Source organism: Furipterus horrens, unplaced genomic scaffold, assembly GCF_987537825.1.
Source record: "Furipterus horrens unplaced genomic scaffold, mFurHor1.1.pri manual_scaffold_4, whole genome shotgun sequence".
In the NCBI taxonomy this organism is placed as follows: Eukaryota; Metazoa; Chordata; class Mammalia; order Chiroptera; family Furipteridae; genus Furipterus; species Furipterus horrens.
The window spans coordinates 86,297,386-86,316,387 of record NW_028327174.1 but is presented as its reverse complement, the minus strand read 5'-3'; the positions used below and the strand labels follow the sequence as shown (position 1 = coordinate 86,316,387).

At 36.1% G+C, this 19,002-nt stretch overlaps 1 protein-coding gene and 1 pseudogene across 1 annotated transcript in view; both read right to left on the bottom strand.

Annotated features, from left to right (window-relative positions):
- The window catches only part of RNF17 (ring finger protein 17), a 159,730-nt gene that overhangs the window by 112,444 nt on the left and 28,284 nt on the right, over positions 1 to 19,002 (bottom strand). The window contains exons 11-17 of the mRNA XM_090275163.1: positions 13,697 to 14,004; positions 12,824 to 12,913; positions 11,453 to 11,611; positions 8,566 to 8,755; positions 7,594 to 7,762; positions 6,165 to 6,355; positions 5,139 to 5,280 (exon numbers count right to left, since the gene is read on the bottom strand). Coding sequence (XP_090131289.1) covers positions 5,139 to 5,280; positions 6,165 to 6,355; positions 7,594 to 7,762; positions 8,566 to 8,755; positions 11,453 to 11,611; positions 12,824 to 12,913; positions 13,697 to 14,004 — 1,249 coding nt within the window. The remainder of the gene's footprint in view (positions 1 to 5,138; positions 5,281 to 6,164; positions 6,356 to 7,593; positions 7,763 to 8,565; positions 8,756 to 11,452; positions 11,612 to 12,823; positions 12,914 to 13,696; positions 14,005 to 19,002) is intronic.
- Positions 10,193 to 10,501, bottom strand: LOC150012347 (protein S100-A11 pseudogene; annotated as a pseudogene).

Sequence of the window (19,002 nt, the reverse complement as noted above, 5' to 3'; positions counted from 1 at the left end):
ACAGACACATAGATCAAAGGAACAGAATAGAGAGCCCAGAAATAAGGGTACGGCCCTTATAGTCAATTAATATTCCAAGAAGGAAGCAAGCACATACAATGGGCTAAAGATAGTTTATTCAATAAATGTTGTTGGGAAAATTGGACAGATGCAGAAAGATCAAACTAAACCACCTTCTTACAACATGTAAGAATACATTCAAAATGAATTAAAGACAAATGTTAGGCCCAAAACCATAAAAATCATAGAAGAAAATCATAGGCAGCAAAATCTTGGACATAGCTTGTAGCAACATTTTATCAGATACAGCTCCCCAGGAAAAGGAAACAAAAGAAAATATAAACAAATGGGACTATATCAAACTAAAAAGTTTTTGCACAAAGGAAAACATCAACAAAATAAAACGACAACCTGCAGAATGGAACAACATATTCACTGATACTGCTGATAAGGGATTAATATCCAAAATTCGTGAAGAACTTACAAAACTCAACATCAAAAACAAACGAACCCAATTAAAAAATGGGCAAAGGACCTGAATTGACACTTCCTCAAACAGAACATACAGATGGCCAATAGGCATATGAACAGATGCTCAACATCACTAAACATCAGATAGATGCAAATTAAAACCACAAGATACCATCTCACACCTATCAGAATGGCTATCATAAATAAATCAACAGACAACAAATGCTGGCAAGGATGTGGAGAATAGAGAACCCTTCTGTACTGTTGGTGGGAATGCAGATTGGTGCAGCCACTGTGGAAAGCAGTATGGAGATACCTCAAAAAATTAAAAATGGATCTGTCTTTTGACCCAGCAATCCCACTTCTGAGAATATATCTGAAGGAACCCAAAACACTAATTCGAAAGAATGTAAGTACCCTATGTTCAGTACAGCATTTTTACAGTTGCCAAGATATGGAGGCAGCCCAAGTTGTCCATCAGTATATGAGTGGATAAAACAACTACGGGACATTTACACAATGGAATACAACTAAGCTCTAAAAAAAGAAGAAAGTTTTACCCTTTGCAACAGTATGGATAGACCTGGAGAATATTATGCTAAGTTAAATATGCCAGGTAGAGAAAGACAAATACCATATAATTTCACTCATATGTGGAATCTAATTAGCAAACCGAACTAACAAGCGAAACAGAGACAGATCATAAATAGCAGGATGACAGCTAAGGTAGGGGGAGGGTAATAGGTGAGAGGATTGAGCAAAAAGGAAAAGGGATTCATGCACATGGACAAGAGTGTGGTGATTACAAGGGGGAGGGGGATAAAAGGGGACTAAATATTAAGGGAAAAATACAATAAAATAATTCATGGCTTAAATAAAATATTTGGGTTTTTTGTATGTTTTATTGATTATGCGGCTGCCGACGACAACGACGATTGATTATGCTGTTACAGTTATCCTAATTTCTTTTCCCTTTACTCCCCTCCACCCAGTTTCCCCCTTCCCTCCAGCAGTCCCACCCTCCTCAGTCCATGTCCAAGGGTCATACGTATAAACTCTTCTCTATATTCCCTGTCTATTCTGCACCCTCCTACTATTCTTAATTTTGGCACCATTTCCTTCTTTCTCCTGCATCCCCCTCCCAGTTGACACCCTGCCACATGCTCCCCCTACCTATGATTCTGTTCCCACTCTGGTTGTCTGCTTAGGTTATTTATTTTTATTTTTTAGCTTCTGTTGTTGACAGTTGTGATTTTGTTGTCATTTTAATGTTCATAGTTTTGATCTTTTTCTTAAATAAGTCCCTTTAACATTTTATACAACAATGGCTTGGTGATGACGAACTTCTTTAGCTTTACTTTGTGAAGCACTTTATCTGCCCTTCCATCCTAAACGACAGCTTTGCTGGATAGAGTAATCTTGGTTGTAGGTCCTTGACTCTCATCACTTTGAGTATTTCCTGCCAGTGTCTCCTCACCTGCAGGTTTTTTTTTGAGAAATCAGTTGACAGTCTTATTACCTTTGTAGGTAATTCCTTCTTTTCTCTTGCTGCTTTTAAGATTCTCCCCTTATCCTTAACCTTTGGCATTTTGATTATGATATGTCTTGGTGTGGTCTTCCCTGGGTCTAGTTTGTTTGGAATTCTCTGTACTTCCTGGACCCATATGTCCATTTCCTCTCATAAATTAGGGAAGTTTTCCTTCATTATTTTTTCACATAAGTTTTCAATTTCTTGCTCTCCCTCTTCTCCTTCTGGCACCCCTATGATTTGGATGTTGGCAAATTTAAAGCTATCCCAGAGGTTTCTAAGCCTCTCCTCACTTTTTAAAAATTCTTGTTCTTCTCCTGTACTGGTTGACTCTTTATTTCTTCCTTATGTTCCAAGTCATTGATTTGAACCCTGGGCTCCTTTCCTTCACCTCTAGTTTCATGTGGATTTTCCTTGATTCCACTTAGTATAGCCTTCATTTCTTCCCTATTATGCTTAATTTTTTCTGTCAAGTCTATGAGCATCTTTATCACCAGAACTTTGAACTCTGGGTCTGTTAGGTTTGCTATCTCCTCATTGCTTAGTTCTGTCACTGGAACCTTGATCTGTCCCCGTTTTTGGGCCATACTTCTCTGTCTCCTCCTCTTGATAACTTTCTGTGTTTGCATCTGTGTTGTAAATAGAGCTGTTGCACCTGTTATGTTGTAAGGGGGCAGAGCCTTAGGTATTCTTCAGTGCTGGTGACCTGTTTCACCATGCTCTGGCACTGTACGTGGAGGAGGGGTCTGAGAGGGAACAGTGCTGCTTGATCAGTAGTCGCCTGTTTTCCAGGCATTCCTCCCCCTTCCCATACTAAACAAGCTGCCTCCATTGAGAGACCGGTAGTTTCTTCCTACGCCCCAACTCCCACTGGTTTTCAGACAGAAGCAATGTAGCTCTTATTTTCCCCAGCGCTGGAACCGTGTGCTGTGCGGTCTGATCTGGAGCTGGGATCAGTCTGGTCTGGGGCTGGGATAGCTTCCCCAGTTTAAGATGTATGACTGCTCTTTCTGTCCCAGCTTCAGTCAATGTGCCACCAGCCTTGCTGCCTGCTGCCACCACCAAGCACTGGTCCCATAGTCACTGCTCTGCACCTCATTCTCTCCATCATGGCTCTGCCTCTTCTACCTTTCTGGCTGAATATTTCTTCTTTATTTCTTGGCTGAACTTCCCTATAGTTTCAATTTCCTGGATTTTCTGGTTTCTTTTTAGTTTTGAAGTGGTTGTAAATTCCTTCTTAGTTGTGATGGAGATGCAGAATTTATATCTATGCCTCCATCTTGGCCAGAAGTCCATTAATGAATAAATTTTAAAAAATTAAAGAAAAATGAAGTATAAATTGGTAGTTACAAAATAGAAATGGGGATGTAACTATGCACAGTGCCACGTGTGTACTAGAAAATATTGGCAGGACTACTTTGTAAGGTATACGATTGTCTAACTAGTATACTGTATACCTTACACTAATACAGAATATTGAAAAAGCATTAAACAGAATTAGTATACTGTAATCCAGCAATTAAGACTCCTCATTCTATACCTAAAAGAATTGAAAGCAGAGACCAAAACAGGTGCTTATACACCCATGTTCATAATATCATTATTCAAACTATCCAAAAGTTTAAAACAATCCAAGTTTTTATCAACAGATGAATAAACAAACGTGGTATGTATGTAAAATGACCATTAGTCAGCCATAAAAGGAATTAAATTCTGATACATGCTACAACTTGTTATTATGCTAAGTAAATAAGGCACACAAAAGGAAAACTAGTGTTGTTTTATACTTAGGAGGTACCTAAATAGGCAAATTCACAGAGAGAAAGTAGAACAGGTTATCAGACACTGGGGGGCGGGGAATGGGGAGTTATTGTTTAATGGAATAAAGTTTCTGTTTGAGATGAAGAAGTTCTGGAGAGTAATGGCTGCACAACATGGGGGATATAGTTAATGGTACTGAACTGTATACTTAACGGTTAAAATAGTAAATTTTGTTATATATGTTTTACCTAAATTTAAAGACACAAAAATTTCAACAGAAGAAATACATGAAAACTCTACTTAGTGCCAAATATGCAGATTTCTACAACTCCTCTGGGGAGTCAGTATAGTGCAGTGCAATATTTGAGGTGAAGGCTCTGAGTAAAGCTGTACTGCAATCCTGACTCTACCCTTTGTAAATGTGTGACCTAAGGCAAGTTGCTTCACCCTTCTGGTTAGTCTCCACATAGAAAGGAAGATATTGTTATCTTTCTCATAGGATTATTTTTAAGATTAATTCACACACAGCATTATGGCCCTTAGAATGAGTTAATTCACACAAAGCACTGATGCAAAGAGATCGCTAAGAAAGAACTGCCTGTTACTAGCCTTCACACACCCAAAATTTAATATGTAATACCTTTAATTTGAATCCATTTTGGTACTCAAATTCTGAAAATTATCTAGTAATAATTAATAAATTCTCAGGTATACATGATCAGAAACAGGTCTTATCGCTTTATTTTGATTTGTCAGCTTTATGTACTTTCCTAATCTCTATAGCTGATGCTTGAACAACATGGGTTTGAACTGCTTGGGTCTACTTACATGCAATTTTTTTTCCAATAAATACTGTTAAATGTACTTTCCTTATGACTTTCTTAATAACATTTTATTTTCTCTAGCTTAGAGAAAGAATACAGTATATAAGACATAAAACATACAAAATATGTTCATCAACTATGTTATTGGTAAAGCTTCTGGTCAACAGCAGACTATTTACTAGTTAACTTTTGGGGGCGTCAAAATTATATGCAGATTTTTGACTTCATGAAGGCGGTCGAGGGTCAGCATCTCCTGTTGTTCAAGGGTCAGCTGTAGATTTCAGATGGCAGCAAGAAACATTTATACATTATATATCCTTCACTGTCCTTTCCTTCCATGTATCACTGATTTGCATGATAAAGAACACCTTCAATTTACTATAAATCATGTGAGTTTCTTATTTAAGGTTGTAGCCATTAAGAAAATTAAATTTACAGAAGATTCATAGTGGTTTGTTTTGCTCTAAAATTCATAGTAGGCACTCATTTCTGTTATACATTTCTACTTAAAATTTGCAAAAATATTTTATCTCAAAGGAACGCTATATACTTACCAACTGAAGATAGAAATCAGAAGGATTATTTATATGACAAACCATAACTGAAACATCCGTCATTTCTCTAGGCAAAATTGGAGGATGATAGTGTAAAATCATATTTTTTTCAGAATGACTTCCTGGTGAATTTGACCTAAACCTAATTAAAATAATAATTAAAAGCATAAGCAGGAGCCATTTGCTTGAAGTCTCTCTTCTCTCAGTGACTTGATCTAAGCAAAGGACCTGTACATATACTGATTTATCTACCAAGAGTATTCACTTTCCAATTTCTCTCTTCTAACTTATAATACTTGTTGGTATTGTCTCCAATTATCAAACCAGGTTAAATAAGATCAAATCTCAAATTCAATAGTTAACCTTCAAATTTGTGTTGGACCATTTTTGAGGTGGACCTGTAGGTTCTACTCAGAAACTAGTTTCTACTCTTTTGGCTGAACTGGTAACTGGTCTGTGGTAGCAGTCGGTGAGAGCAGCTGTGGGCTTTCCATTGCCCCTTGCAGCACCCAGACTCTACTTTTATTTTTCCAGAATGGAACCTACTTGGTTCACTTCCAGAGTCGTGTAATTGCTCAGGACAGAAAGTTAGTATTTTCCACTATCTGTGGTAACTTAGTGATTTTCATTAATCAGAGATGAGGGAGGAAAGGAACTTATAGTACCCATTCTAGACTCATATATTAAATACAGGGTGGTTAGAAAATGTAAGTCAGGAACTGTTAAACTACAGTTCTTGAAACCCTAATGCAGTTAATTGTGAAGTTATCAAGAGTATTAAAATGTTCACTATCTACAAATAGTTTCTACTTTGAGGTACCTTACATTCTCTTTCCTTTCATCAAATGATCTGATTGTAGTTTTCACAGATGACTATAATTAGAAAACTTCACAGCAATATTTTTAATCTCTTAACAGAGGATGTTGAAGTTCACTTTGAAGTCCATAGTTTTTAAAGGTAAAATCTGCTATTTCAATTTATAGCTATAATCTTTAAAAATATTTAAGCTTTAATAAAATATCTACCTGGCCAATTCCATGAAAACTAATGCATCTCTAAGAGACACAGGCATGTCACTACTTATTTTATTTGTTGGTGGTTTCTGCAGATCTACAATAAGCACACCATCTTCTTCTCCAAACACTTTCATTAAAACAGCTTTGTTGTTTACCATTTTCAAAAATTCTACTTTAGCTTCTTCTCCCCAAGCTTCATTCTGTGGAAAACATGAATTCCAATGAACTTAATTAGCTCTAATGTTAGTGCTCTGGATTTAGCTTTACACCAGCCAAAGTCTGCGAATCTGAGCAGAGGCACTGAGCCCACCACAAACATTAAGCAGAAATTGGGGCAACAAACCTAAGGACAGCATTACAGATGTGGTTCATACTTTAATTTATAACTATTTTCTCCAGGTTGTACAGCTACTGCACTTTAGGACTTAGTTTCCCTTCTTAATAATAGTAGAAAGATTATAAGTATTTTAAAATAAAATAACTATTAGATATAAATTTTCCACTTAAATGATGAAAATTCAGAAAGGTAATTTTGGAAGTTTAATGGAAGCTATGTAATACAATCAAAATATTTATAATCATCATCGCTTAATTCCCATTACTAGCAATAAATGAGGTATATGCTACTTAAATAAAGAACAATATTCACCCATTGGTAAAGTTTTTTAAGTTGATTTTTGAAACTTTAAGTACCTAAAGTAAATTTCAAGAATCAAAATTTCATATTCCTTAAAAACAAAAATAAAACATCTTTCTAAAGATTTTATGAGTATAAAAGTAAAGCCTACTCAGAATAAAAAATGAAATAAAAAACCCCCACAATTTTACCATTTTGAGGAAAACACCATATTTTTATGTTTCCTCCTAGTTTTTATTCATTTACTCATTCTTTCAAATATCTGCTATGTGCCTGGAGTACAATAATGAGCAAAGACACAGACTCTTGCTTTCACAATAATATAACTGCTTGACATAAATTCTTACAGACAACCCCTGTCTCCCAGGAGTTTGCAAACTTGCTAGGGAATATCCAGACATTCATAAATAATACAAAGCAGAATGCCATATGGGCTATAAGTAAAGTAATGAATGATGTGGCAAGGAGACAGCGAAGAAATGTACTGAAACACAAACCACACCATATTTTAAATTTCCCACACTTATTTCACTCTAAAACTTAATGGTTTACTTGGATATTTCACCTATCATTATGTTTACATATGCTTATTCAATTCAATTTCCCACTAAGAACATTTCCAGTTGTGGAAATTGAAGTTAGTCTCTTTCTTCATTAGCACCTATCAGATTATTATACAAAATGTATTTACCAGCAGTACTGATGCCTTCAGCCTATACTCAGCAATCTGACTGGCAATACCTAGCTAAAACTGGAATACTTAGCCACCCAAGAAGAAAGCATAATTTCCATTTCACTTACTGAATTCTGTGGAACAATGTCCTTCAATGAGCACGGCTGTGCTAAAGGCTGGAAATCTTTCAGCAGCCCCTCAATATATGGTTCAGACTTCCTTAGGACCAGACATAAGTCATTTAGTACTGTATGTTGCTCAGCAATGTGTTCTGATCTCACATGGGTATCACCAACTCTAGGAAGATATTTTTTGAAAATAATGCTTCAAACCCAAACTTGCTTCCCCCACCCCATAAGTTACACATTTCTAAGGATACTCTCCTTATGTTAAATCTTCTAGAAAGTTATATTCTAATTTATTTTTCCTTACAATATAGATTTAATCTAGCTTTTTTAGGTACACTGTTTCTTATCTATAGATTTAAATCTTAACTGCCTTTATATGAGTTGTCTTTCATATATCTATTTAGTTTAAACTTAAGAGGATAATGATGCTCCTAAAATAGAAATCTATTTACTTATAAAGCTATGACCATTAACTAATTATGTAGTGACCATGCCATGTAGCAGTTAATACTTGTCCTTATTACAGGAATATTTTCAGTTTGTTTGATTTTCCTAGAACACCGAGGGAAACATTTTTCAATATCTAGAGTGAAGTAGGCACGATGCCACTTTAACATGCATTAATAAAACAGAAATCTTAATAAAATTTTTACTCAATCATCCTACAGCTAAGTATAACACTTTTTCAAAGACACTATTTTTGTGCATCATTCCCCTGCTTTGAAGAAACAAAGAATAAGTTACCATACATCAAGAATATCCTTTTCTAAGTTCCCCATCTAGTAACACTGTTAAATAATACTCTACTTAGTAATTAGTAAGACAAAACAAAAAGTATATGCCTTGAAAGTAAAGAAATATAAATTACTCCTCTTTACTCTTTCCTAGTCTCCTTTATTCTTTATACACTCCCCCCAATCACAAAAGTTTCCAAGCAGGCCAGGAACACACAATAATTATAAAATATCATACCCTGCAACAATTAGAACTTCAGAATTTCCAAAATCTATCATAAATATTTGTATTAGTGCAACCTCACAGACTGAGAATTTGGCTGGACTACAATGTCTTCTAATATTTTCATTTTCTGTTGGAATTAATTCAGTAATTATTCCTCGACACCATATTCCATTTTTAATACTGCTGACAAATACTGTTGCACCTAAATAATGAAGGAGACAAATCATATCAATGTTTATGGACAAAGAATACCTAATAAGCTTTAATTTACAAATGTGTACATTAGTTCCACTACTAAGAAGTCTTAAATCATTTATCCACTGATGATATAGTTCTATGTCAAGAGCTATGAGAAGGAAGAAGGTAGTGTATTAGGAGAGTGTGTTATATAGAACCTTATGAGATAAATGGAGAGATAAAAACAAAGAATACTCAATTAGCAGTCACTTTTTGAGGGCCTATGTTTTATGAACTATAACAAAGATGAATGAGAACATGCTGCCATCAAGACAGTCAAGGAAGACAGACAAATAAATTACTCCAATATGTTGTTCTTACAACAATAAAGACCTACTATCCTTGTGCATGTACATACATGCATGTACAGATATATACACTAAAATTTTGTGAGCTACTTCGGTAAAGAAACAATGAAAGAGGCAGAGTGTGAAATGCCAAAATTAAATTAATACACAGTGCAGTAGGGGAAGATGAACCAAAGACTTAGCAGCAGAGGATGACCTTATGGAGGTATCAGATGAATTACAAATTAATAACAAGGAAAAAAAAGAGCAAGAAAGAAAGAGGCCTGAATTTGAATACTTACTATGAGCTCAGCAATATTCTCAGTATTTTATGTTTGAATTCACTTACTCCCTCAACTAACCTGTGAAGATGGTGCTTCCATAACACAGATGAGGAACCAGGCAGAGACTGAATAGTCAAAGCCACATGGCTACTTAGAAGAGGTAGGAGAATGCAGGTAGTCTTAGAACGCATTCTCTTAAAAACTATCTATGCATCACAGAGAAAGCTGGTAAGATTCAATCACTGATTATATATACAGAGGGATGCTGTATATTCCCCTCTGCACATGCTAAGAAAAACAGGATAGTTGAGAGGCACATCAGTGTGGCTTTTAAAATTTTAAGTTCTACCAAAACATTTGTTAGGCCTTCAGATTGTCGTGGACCCTTCTCTTAAGTTTATACACCACATAACCAATAGTCTTAGTTTTAAACTACATGCTATTAAATAAACCATTCTTTTTTTGCAACAGGTAAGAAAAAAAGCCTGTTAAAAGTCATTTGCTGTTCTATATAATGAAGAACAGGAAGGAAAATAGAATAACAAGACACTCTTCCAAAGCATCATATCACATTTCTCCCCCTGTAAAAATTTCTCAAAAATATTTATAAATGAGTATTTAAATAATATACCCTTACCTTGAAATAATAATTATTCTTTTTTTTTTTTTTTTTGGTTTAAAAAAAGTTTTGTTACTAGCAGGAGGGACATGCATGGGGGTGGTGAATACTCTGGGCTCAGGATATGTGTGGTCTGTGAGGAGATGATGATGATTGGGAAGTTGGAAGGAAAAGGGATGGGTCTGGACGCCAGCTCCAGCTCCAAGGGCTCCTCAGGTGTACTTCTATGAACAGCTGAAAGACTCATGGCAAGCTACTGCCACCAGGCTGCCAGTAAGATTAAGAAATTCTTGGAAATCTAGCCACTCATCACTGTTCATGTTCAATTTCTTCATCATGTGGTCAAGGACACCAGGGTCCTTCTGGTTCTTTGTGAAGGCAGCCAGTTCTATATTCAAGGTTAGGAACTCAATCTTGGAAAGTATATAGCTTTTACTGCCCTTTCCAGCATACCTCCAGAAAACAGCAATCAGAGACTCAATGCACTGCTCAGTCTCTGTAGGGCTGGACATTTTTGCCATGTCGAAGTAAAGCGAGGCACGGAGGCTGTGAGTGGAGGCCTAATTATTAACTTAAGACAAAGGATGACTTTTTGGCTTTCTTAGAACATTTTCTAAATGTAAGCTGAACAATTTTGGGCATGTATTAAATTTTGGAGAATTATTTGCAGCCATAAAAATTAAGTTTACTACTACATTCCCCTCCTCTAAGATACTCATAATTTAAGTGTTATTTTTTGCTTTAAAATACTATTATTATTAATTTTTTGTCCTAAGTATATGATGATCCTAGGCTTCTAATATTCTGTTAAGCTACATATATGAGCTGAGTTAAACATATTTTTAAAAGAACTACAATATAAGGTTAAACAGATAATAGTTTTTGGTATTAGTAAAATATAGACACTGATTGCTATTAACAGAATGAGAAAAATGCTCTATTAGTAAATCAAACAAATCATAGCTTCGTCTTATTATTACAGAGTATAATCAAATTTAGCCAAAAGGGTTATAAGGAAAATATTTATAACAAAAGAATTAGGATGGGCTGATTAAGTTTCCCAATTATCCTCCATGAGGTCCTAGAAAATGGATGCCACCATCCTCCTGCATCTCATCAAGTGTTCAATGACATCCTCAACATTCACATGTGGACGTCAGGGGACTGTTTTCACACTATGAGGAACCTCTTAGAGGAACAGTTTCCCCTGAAGACAAGGGGGAAAACTACATAACTCTATTGCCCTGAGTTTGTCATTTAAACAAACTCATCTTGTTCCATAATAAAGTCTTTGTGTATATCTCACTCAGTGGTTAATTTTAATACTTAGCTAACTTACCTAAACAAAATTTAACTTATGTTGAATAATTCCAAAACTTTTATGCTGGGAGGACAAATGATTATATGGACTAGCCAAATATTCCAATGTTTACCTAAACTTGACATTTTAACTTGGAGTAATAGTCCATTACCTAGCTCCAAGATGTCTGAAGGATCAAGGTGCAAACTCTTACTGCAAAACTGATTCACCATCTTTTCCAATACTGTTGCATCATTTATTTGTGAATACTTCCGAATGTAGAAGTGGCAAGGATGTATTACATGACTTACAAAAACTAGCTCTGGAGAACCTGGATAAGAATATTTAAACCTCATTAATAAACCATAGATTAGGAAAAAAAAAATTCACAAAGACTGAATGCAATATCCTCTAAAAGAGTAAGTATTTTATGTCATTACAAACTCTAGAATAGTTAGGTCCCACAAAAGTCCAAACCCAAAATAGTAACTAGAATGCTAAAACAAATAAATAACAACTTCAACAAGAAATTCTTTAGCTATCTAAACCACAAATATTTTATTTTACTTGCAAAAATGTTAAATAAGCAGAATTGCAGTTCACGTGGTAGTTAGATTCTAAAGTTAGCTGTATGCTATACGTCCCTTGTATTACAATGAAACCTCAAAGTTTATTTATGAACATATTTGGAATTCAGAACCACATTGATAATGATTACATTTCTACTACAGCCCCCCAAATCCTGTTTAATCTATACTATACCCAAAAAACCAACAATTAGCTCATAGCCACTCTGAATCACAAATCTCAGGTTAGAGAGGTGTGAAAAAAATGGGCAAAGTCAACATATTGAGCAGCATTTAGGGGAAGATGTGTGTGTTTCCTGGAGGCAGGGTGGGCTAGAGTAAAAGAAAGTGAGGAATTCATTGTATATAACAGTAATTAAGCCAAATGTTACTACTGATATGAAAAATCTCCAGAGCATGATGTTAAGAACACTATTCTGTTCTTTTAATTCCTTTCTTATAGGTATTAATAGGTGTGTTATGTTTTTTAAGAAAACAAAAATGAGTCAGAAAAATAATATATGTCTATCTGCTTGTATATACATAAAGAAACTCTGGAGGGAAGGGACAAACAAGATAGAATGGGTTAGGGGAAAAGATTCACAGGGTATTTTAATACATATATTTACTTTTTCAACAATGTAGATGTTTCATCTAGTAAAAATGTTTAAAAAACAGACTAGGAGGACTGGAATTGGAGATAGCCAAGTAGAGATAAAAGCTGAGTGAATGGTTCAATTTAATTATTGAGTACAGATCACAAAAAAATAGCTATATTGAGAATGGGGTAAAGGGATACAAGTAATTGGCAAGACAGCTGAGAGACTATTATAAACTTCAGAATTACTTTTGCCAATAACAACCAAAACTTTGAACATTGAAAAGGAAGAAGTTTTACTCATTGCCTCACACTACATTGAGAGTCACTATACATATAGAAAACTCTACTACATCAACTTCAGAGTTGTTAAAAGTACCTGCTTTTGATCCAAAAGGAGATGATGTTTCCTGAAGAGGATTGTTTGGATAACCAGGTGTCTCCATAAGATCATCTGTGAGGCAAGCTTCGTTAAAATAGGAAATATAGGCAATTGTACTTATTTTTTAAGTTGACAATGGCATACTATTGTTTAAAAGGCTGTACTTGAATACTAGAAAGGCAAGACCCCTTGTATCAGTAGGTAAAGTCACAAGAAGGTTCTTAACTCACTGAGATATCAGTGATGATTAAACAGTTGAAAAGAGAAAAAACAGCATGTCTTTTTTTTGTATGCAAACATCATTCTGGAGAGTCAACCAATGAAACAGACGTGTGTGTGAGGGGAGGTGGGGAGAACCAAGTGGATCTTAAAAATGGTCCTCAAGAAGACCGGTACTGTAACTAACCACAGTAGTATCTCACTCTCATGTTAGTGAAAAAAACAACAACATTGGAAATCTAATCAAATCATTATGCTATATTTGAATGTTACAAAAGAGATGCTAATATAACCACAATAATTCATTTTTAACAGATTTTATCTCAAAGATTTAAGAGAAGCTGTTCTTACATTTAAGGTCAAAGTCATGAAATTACTTCTACAAATCTCATTTATATCTTCATCTTTTATAAAAGGTTTATATGTGGAACTAGGAAGTCAAATATCCTATTTAAATTAAATATTAAATTTACATTTCAGAATTTAGCTATATTATTGCATTAAAAATAAAAATTTTCCTGAAGTTAGAAACAGTGACAGTGGGGGGGGGGTGTAAGTTAATAGTAATTCCTTTCTGTGAAGTACAGGGACAGAAGGTACTTTGTTTCTAATTATGATATTTTATTTCCTTGCTTTTGTATTATCACTCACTTTCCAGGTTTTCTTCAATAATTTCTTCAATGATGACATCAGGGCTAGATCCCATCTGAGGTAGAGCAGCAATGCTTTTAGGAGATGTTATTACAACAACTTCTTTCTGTGGTTGGAAGTTTTTTGCTTCCAAATGCACATCACTGGTTTCTGGTTGCAAAGGAAGTGGCAGGGCTTCATTAGTCAGGACAGACATATCAACCTTTTTCTTTGCTGGTGATAGGAATGTATCATGACAAAAACATTCCTTTTCATGATTATATTTCTTTTGAACATTCTGGCCAATTTCATTTTCTTGGGGATCACATCTGTTGAAAAAACAGAAGCACTACTTTAGATCACTTTATAAAGTCTCTATTATGTCCACCCTCAACCCATTTCCTTTCCACAGGACAGTTAACACTTGTGATACACACAATGGGGTAAAGTTAATACAGGTGCCTAGGCTACTTTTAACAGCTTTTTTGATATATAATTTATACATAATTAATTGATTTTTTTAAATTCCAAAAGTTGTGCAACCATAAGCACAATCTAATTTTAGAACATTTCTATTGCCCACCCCCCTTACACACACGCACACACACACACAACACTATGGCCCATTCCCAGCCCAAAGGTTGTAAGAGGGCAACGAGAGGTGTAATCAATGTGATGCTGAAGAAAGAATCTGACAGTCACATTACAATGACCTGATCCTAAAAAAGCAGTAGACAAAGGTTTTCAAAAGAAGTCATTCTGATTTGGTTTAGGTATCTGATTTTAAATTACATTAAGATGATTTCTTATTTTAATTTACTGGCTTAAAAATAAAGTGTAGAAAACAGTGAAGGGTACGATCCTAAACAAATTGTTAGAAACCTCCACCTTGGCTAGAAATCACCATTAGTCTGAATCCTTTGGGTAAGACTATTCGATAAGACCGTTCACTAACCCACAGCTGATTATTTATTCTATTTACTCTGTATTTTTCAATCTTTACTTAGCTACACAAATTTAGGCTATCAAATCCACAAGTATAGAAATTCTATCAAAGAGATGAGATTGGGTCTCAAAATCTTATATTTTAGTTAACCTATGGATAGGTTTAGCTCTGTCACAGATCAGTATTTAAGAAGCATTTTAGAAATAAGAACCAACAGAGCCAGATGGATTCAGTAATGACACATCTGTCTCTTCCAATAGAGGTTGTGAACTCAACCAATGTAAAATCAGTACATGTGGAATAATGGTCCAAGCTCCTTCTGAGGATGAACATAATGAGCACAGCTTTGCAATCCAAACATTACTTTTTATAACAACTTTTATTTGACCTTAGTAAGAGATTCAAGAGTCAACCAAGTCCAGGCTCATAAATCCCTTCTATGATTTCAAGAACACTACTCTCTCCTGTTTGTCTTTTAGTCTCTGCCTGCTCAGTTTTTTTTTTTGTTTATTGCAGGTTACCTTTTCCCTATACTAAAATTTCATCTTTTTCTGGGGTACTGTTCTTCACCTACTTCAATACCAGCTTCCACTCGGCAAACCCATGATTTCATTACCACCTGTAAACAATAGATGCAGGTTTTATAGTGAAACTTTCCTTAAACACTAGAAAAAAAATTTCAAATACTACTGAATTAAATTTAAAATGAAGACAATTTCAACACAAACTCTTAAAAGAGACAGGACAGTTTTTGATATTAAAAATATTTCATAGTAGCCATAACAAATAATGAGAATATCTAAAAGAATAGACTGATTTAAAAACTGAAGATGATCCAGATGCAGTTAAGATGGTGGAGCAGGCAGACATGGCTCACCTCTTTGCACAACCACATCAAAATTACAACTAAAATATAGAACAACCATTGGCAAGACCATCAGAAATTGAGTTGAATGAAAGTCTGACAACTACAGAATTAAAGAAACCACATCCATCAAGATGGGTAGGAGGGGCGTAGACAAGAAATGGGCCAGTCTCTCACCCACGTGGGGTGATAACAATTCAGGAGGGATATCTCAGGATAAAGGAGTCCCAGCCCCACTCCAGGCCCCTCAGCTCAGAGTTCCAGTGCCAGGAATATAAGTCCCCACAACTTCTGGCTGAAAAAACCAGTGGGGATTGAGTCAGTGGGAGAAACTGCTGAGGCCAAGCAGTTCCTCTTAAAGAACCCACATACGGACTCACCTACTCAGACTCACTTCCTCTGAGCTCCAGAACCAGGGTAGCAGCTTGAAAGGCACCAGTGTATACAGGGAGAAACTGAGGTGTCTAGTATCAAGGCAAGAACAGGCCATTGCCTCTTTTTCTAAACCCTGCCCATACAGAGCCAGCAACTGGTGCCATATCTGAAACTTCATCAATCTGGTCAACAGTTTGACCTGTCTTGGAGATACCCGGAGACTCCACTCCACCCAATTTAAGGACCCAACCAAGCTGCTTTTCCATATCAATGGCTGGTCTTGGCTTATGCTTCACAACTTCCTAAATCCTCTCAAATAAGCAATAGCTGGCCTCAGAGAGCTCTAGGCCTAGCACTACCAGCAGCCAGCTTATAGTCATAGCTTGGCTTCCCCTGGGAATCTCCAAGCCCAGCACAAGTAGCAGCCATCTCAGATTACTTTATAGGTCAGGCAGGGTGACTCAGGCAAAACACAGGTGGGGGATGACCTTGGCCTGCACCACCCAGGAAACCCCAGAGCCTGCACACCCAGTGGACAGCTACAGATCACGTTGGAGCACCACCACCCTGCCCTTGTACAGCTGATCCTCCACAGAGGGTGAAGGATGGTGGTCAGTGGTCACAGTTAGTCCTTGCAGCTGACTGGCCTAGGTAAATCCCTCCTGCCGATCTGCTAACAGCAACCAGGTCTCAACTACAAGAGGAGGGTGTATTCAGCCCACATGAAGGGTGTACCTTGAGTACCCAGCTTGGGTTATAACGGTTGCAGTGCCACTGGAGCTTACAGGACAACTACCTACTACATTAGGCCATACTACCAAGACACAGAGTGAAAGCAGCTCTACCTGTTACACAAAAACAAACACACGGAGGCTGCCAAATTGAGGAGACAAAGAAATATGGCCCAAATGAAAGAAGAGAACAAACATCATAAAAAGAACTAAACAAAATGGACAAAGCCAACCTATTGAATGTAGAGTTCAAAACACTGGTGATCAGGACACTCACAGAAATGACTAAGTATGGCCACAAAAGAAAGGAAGAAGTCAAGGTTATAGAAATTAAAATAAAGAAAAATACAGGGACAGTGATGGGAAGAAACTGAGATTCAAATCAACAATTTGGAACAAAAGAGAGAAATAAACATTCACCCAGAACAGAAAGAAGAAACACAAATTCAAAAACGAGAGAGTGTTAGGAACCTCTGGGACAACTTTAAACATGCCAATATCCGAATCATAGGGATGCCAGAAAAAGAGTAAGAGTAAGAAATTGAAAACTTATTTCAAAAAATAATGAAAGAAAACTTCTCTAATTTGGTGAAGTAGACATACAAGTCAAGGAAGCACAGAGAGTCCAAGAAAAGCTGGACCCAAAGAGGACCACACCAAGACCCATTATAATTAAAATGCCAAAGGTTAAAGATAAAGAGAATCTTAAAAGCAGCAAGAGAAAAGAAGAGTTACCTACAAAGGAGTTCTATAAGAATATCAGCTGACTTCTCAAAAGAAGCTTTACAGGGAAGAAGGGACTGGCAAGAAGTATTCAAGGTGATGAAAAAAAGACCTACAACCAAGATTACTCTAGCCAGCAAAGTTATCACTTAGAATGGAAGGGCAGATAAAGTGCTTCCCAGACAAGGTTAAATTAAAGGAGTTCATCATCACCCACCCATTATTACATGAAATGTTAAAGGGACTTATAAGAAAAAGAAGATCAAAACTGTGAACATTAAAGTGACACCAAACTCAAAACTATCAACAACTGAATCTAAAAAACAAAAACAAACTAAGCAAGCCACCATAATAGGAACAGAATTACAGGTATGGGGATCATTTGGGGGCTTATCAGCTGGAAGGGGAAGGGGCAGAAATGGGGAAATGGTGCAAGGATCAAGAAGCACAACTGGTAGGAACAAAATAGACATGGTGATGTTAAGAATAGTATAGGAAAAGGTGAAGCCAAAGAGCTTACATGCATGACCTATAGACACAAACTATGGGGGGACGGCTGGAGGGAAAGGGGGTACCGAGCAGAGTGGGGGAAAGGATTGGGATAACTGTTAATCAACATAATCAGTAAAATACACTTTTATAAAAACATGATGATGATCCATGGAAGCACAAAAGTCAAGTCACAGAGGCAAATATGGGGCAGGGTTCCATAAAGGGGGAAGATGACTACAGTCAAAGTCCTCTGGGAAGGTCTTCCCTGTGGTGACAAGGACTGCACCACATTTGCCATATCTCTCTTCAGAGTTATTACCTACATTTGGTTTCTCATCATTTACTAAGACTATTAAAAAAATAGTCTCCATCCCTAGCTTCCTCCTCTTTCAAATAATCCTCTAAATGACCAGATTTAACTTTTAAAAATATAAACTAATTATTTTACTTTCATGATGAGAATCTTTTAGTGGTTTGTCTACAGTTGTGCTGTCCAACAGAACTTTCTGTGATCATGAAAATGTGCTGTGCCATCCAATATGGAGTCACTAACCACAAGTGGCTACTGAGACTTGAAATTTGGCTAGTGTAATTGAGGAACTGAATTTCTCAGCTTATTTAATTTTAACTCATTTATGCTTAAATTTAAATGGCCACATGTGATTAGTAGTTGCCCACTGAACAGCAGAAGTCTAGAAAATGAAGTTCAAACACCTCTATATAGCATACATTTTTAGAATTTAGCCTCTATGTACCCTCTGCCAAATGCAGTTTCCTGAATGTAGTATGTTATCTCACTGCGCACACGTCTTTCTGCTAAGATGACAACCTCCCTTCTGTCTTCCTTTGCAATTGCTACTCATTTTCCATGGATGAGGGAAAATAAAATCTCCTTTTTCCAGGTTTCTTGTTACCTCCAGAAGAACTGACCATTCTCTTCCTTTTCATTTTCACTAAATTCTGCATATGTTACCACCATAGGAATTTTGCACTTTATGTGTCATCCTTTACTTACATTGTAAGTTCTCGGACACATATCTCACAACCTAGGTTATTAATGCTGAGCACAAAATCAGTGTTCAATGCTGGCTGAGTTAATGCATCTCAAGAAATAACTTTGACACATATTGACTATCCCTTCTAGGTCTTCTTATTCTTATATGTTTTACACAGAATATAAGTTATTGAAACTATT